A 3,491-nucleotide genomic window follows, 5' to 3' on the forward strand; every position below is an offset into this window, starting at 1 on the left:
TGCTTTTTTCCACCGTAGTGTTCGAGGCCGAATTGTTCGTAATGATCTTGCCTCCTTGACGAATGATGCAGGTCGGGTTGTTACTGATCGTGCTGAGATTGCTCGATTGACAGTTAGTTTTTATCGTCGGTTGTTGGGCTCGGAATGTGTAGGTTATCGTGATCTTACTGCTCGTTTGGCTGCTATTGTGGATTTTGTGTGGCCTCCTGAGTGTGGGGTGGAGTTGTGTCGTCCTGTTACTTCTCTGGAGGTGCGGGAGGTGTTGTTTTCGATGGCTAGTGGTAAGGCTCCTGGTCCGGATGGGTTCTCCGTGGGCTTCTTTAAGGCGGCTTGGAGTGTTGTGGGCGATGACTTTTGTAAGGCGGTGTTGCATTTCTTTGATACTTCCTTTTTGCCTTCTGGGGTGAATGCTACATCGCTTACTTTGATCCCTAAGATTCCCAATCCTTCGGGGTTAGGGAATTTTCGCCCTATTTCCTGCTGTAATGTGTTGTATAAGTGCATCACGAAGCTTTTAGCTAACCGGTTGAAATTCTGGCTTCCCAGGTTTACTAGTCAAAATCAGTCTGCTTTTGTGCCCGGTCGTCGTATTGTGGACAATATTTTGCTTTGTCAGGAGCTTGTTGGGGGGTATCATCTTAATAAGGGTATCCCTCGTTGTGTGCTTAAGGTGGATCTTCAGAAGGCGTATGATTCGGTGCATTGGGATTTCCTGTTTGGTCTGTTACTGGCCATTGGGACCCCGGCTCGCTTTGTTAATTGGATCCGAGCTTGTGTGACGTCTCCGATGTTCTCCATTTCTCTGAATGGTTCGTTTGAGGGTTATTTTCCTGGTCGTTGTGGGCTCCATCAAGGGGATCCTCTTTCCCTTTATCTTTTTGTTATGGCCATGGAAGTGTTGTCGCGTATGCTTAATCGCCCGCCGGTAGGGTTTCGATATCATCCGAAGTGTGATCGGATTGGTTTGACTCACCTGTGTTTTGCTGATGACTTAATGATTTTTTCGCATGGGGATGTTGGTTCTCTTTCCTTTATTCAGGATTCTTTGGTGGAGTTTGAGGCGTTGTCGGGTCTTGTTGCTAATACTCGTAAGAGCTCTTTTTTTGGGGCCAGTCTTCCTCTTGAGGAGGTGCAGGGGTTGGCTTCTTTCTTGGGGTTTTCGGTGGCAACTCTCCCTGTGCGGTATCTTGGCGTTCTGCTCCTTTCTCGTCGGTCGTCTTCTCGAGATTGTAAGCCTTTATTGGAGAAGATTAGTGCTCGTATTCGGAGTTGGTCGGCTCGTGTGCTTTCTTTTGCTAGTCGTTTGCAGCTCATTCGCTCGGTGCTTCAGAGTTTTCAGGTTTACTGGGCCAGTGTTTTTGTTCTTCCGGCCCGGGTGGTGCATGAGGTGGAGCGTCTTCTTCGCTCGTTTTTGTGGAAGGGTTGTAAGGGTGGGGCGAAGGTGGCTTGGTCTGAGGTCTGTCTTCCTCTTAGGGAGGGGGGGGCTGGGTGTTCGCCACTTGGCTTCGTGGAATAGTGCTGCTATTATGAAGTTGCTCTGGCTTCTTCTCACGCGTGCTAGGTCGTTGTGGGTCGCTTGGGTGGAGGCTTATGCTTTGCGGGGTTCTTGTATTTGGACTGTCCGTCCTTCACCTCGGTTTTCCTGGTGTTGGCAGGATATTCTGGGTGTCCGGGATTCACTCCGTCCTCTGGTGCGTACTGTTCTTGGGGATGGTCGGCTTTGTTTTGTGTGGCACGATTCCTGGTTGCCGGGGGGGTCCGATTCACCCGAGGTGTGGGGATAGGGTCATTTATGATGCTGCTAGATCTTCTATGGCTAAGGTTGCTGACTTTTTGCTCCCTGACGATTCCTGGCAGTGGCCTCGTGTTTCGATGGATCTTATTGATCTTCTCCCGGAGGTGATGTCGGTGCAAGCCATGGTTGGTCAGAAGGATCGCCTTGTCTGGACTCCTGCGGTGTCTGGCCTTTTTTCGATCTCTAGTGCTTGGGGGCTTCTTCGTCCTCGTCGTCCGCTAGTTCCTTATTTTTCCTTGTTATGGTTTGGTGGGAATATCCCTAAACATTCGTTTATTTCTTGATTGGCAATTCGTGATCGCCTATCTACGCGTAATCGTCTTCGCCAGTGGAATGCGTTGGTGCCTGCTACTTGTGTTTTTTGTGCTTGTTTGGAGTCTAGGTATCATCTGTTTTTTGATTGCCCTTATAGTAGAGCGGTTTGGACTAGTATGATTTCGTGGGCCGGTTCGTCTCATCAGGTTTCATATTGGTCTTCAGAGCTTTCTTGGATTTGTCATGTTAGTGTTGGGTCGTCTGTGCGGCGGCATGTTTGGCGGTTAGCTTGGACTTCGACTGTCTCTCTCCTTTGGAGGGAGCGGAACCTTCGTATTCATGGTGGTCCGGGTCGCTCGTCGTCTGTGCTCCTTAGGGTCATTAAAGCTGAGGTGTATTTTCGTTGCACTACTTGGCCAGGGAGTTGTTGTAGGAGCTCTGAGGCCATGCTTGTCTCTGCTTGGGACTTATTTTCGTGATTTTGATTGTTCTCTTTACCTTTTGTTTTGTTGCCTTGATCTCGAGCTGTGAGATCCTCCTTATGCTTTTCGTGTTTTAATATATTTCATTTACCTTTGGAAAAAAAAAAGAAAGCGTCGAGCCCATAAAATAGTAGATGAAGCATGTTCAAGACAGAGCATAACAGAGCTGGAGCAAACAATCACTGGAACATGGATTTACAGCGCAGTAACTGTACCAATAACTTACCATGCCCGTACAATCTTCAGTTGGGTGCCCTAAAATTGGGACCCAATATAAAAGGGAAAATATACCCATGCTGCACACACATATCCCAGTAGTGAACATTCTTGGGTGTTGGAAAGACGATGGAGAAGAATCTCACCTTTTTGGGGAGGTCTGCCACCATTTTCGGAAGATAGCAAACAATAGAGAATGATATTCGGCTGCGACTACAAGTTGTTGTCTCCCTCTTCGGTTTTCTTCTCTTTTATCTAAAATAGGTTGTAACATTTCTTTACCCATTTCATTTTCTCCCTCCTCCATGAGCTAAACCCCATTTCGCGGGAGATTCACGTGTTGTAACTGTTGAACAACTGAAACTCTAGCTATTTTGTTTTAATTATTAGATAGAGTTGTTTGTATTTTCTTCGTCTTACTAAACATTGTTGGCCACCTTGTTCTTTATGCTAGCTTTTTCATGACCAGGACAGCTTATGGGTAGTTGACTTGCTCTATTTATGATTAGCTACTTTTTTCTAATAGGCTCGTCGATACTCAAGATGAAGGGATGTGATTCCCGGAGCGGAAGCGGATATTCGTTGCTAATTTTCGGGATACAAAATCCAAAAGGAAAGAAGGAAATACAGGGAAAAATCAAACCTTTGAAGAACGATTCTTCAGTGAGTTCCCCTCGAACACCACCACCGGATCTTCCTCGCTATCTTCTGGGTACGAGATCGTTCTTGTGGGAGAATTTCTT

General features: G+C 46.9%; 1 protein-coding gene across 1 annotated transcript; it reads left to right on the forward strand.

Moving 5' to 3' along the window:
* Positions 1 to 1,590: 1,590 nt before the first annotated feature.
* Positions 1,591 to 2,529, forward strand: LOC148210270 (uncharacterized). The gene is made up of 2 exons (XM_088126260.1): positions 1,591 to 2,039; positions 2,178 to 2,529. Exons 1-2 carry the CDS (start codon positions 1,591 to 1,593, stop codon positions 2,527 to 2,529), a joined length of 801 nt encoding a protein of 266 aa, XP_087982386.1.
* The last annotated feature ends 962 nt before the right edge of the window (positions 2,530 to 3,491 follow it).

Source organism: Momordica charantia (genome assembly GCF_013281855.1).
Source record: "Momordica charantia cultivar OHB3-1 chromosome 7 unlocalized genomic scaffold, Mcharantia_2.0 BLBB01000007.1, whole genome shotgun sequence".
Lineage (NCBI taxonomy): Eukaryota > Viridiplantae > Streptophyta > Magnoliopsida > Cucurbitales > Cucurbitaceae > Momordica > Momordica charantia.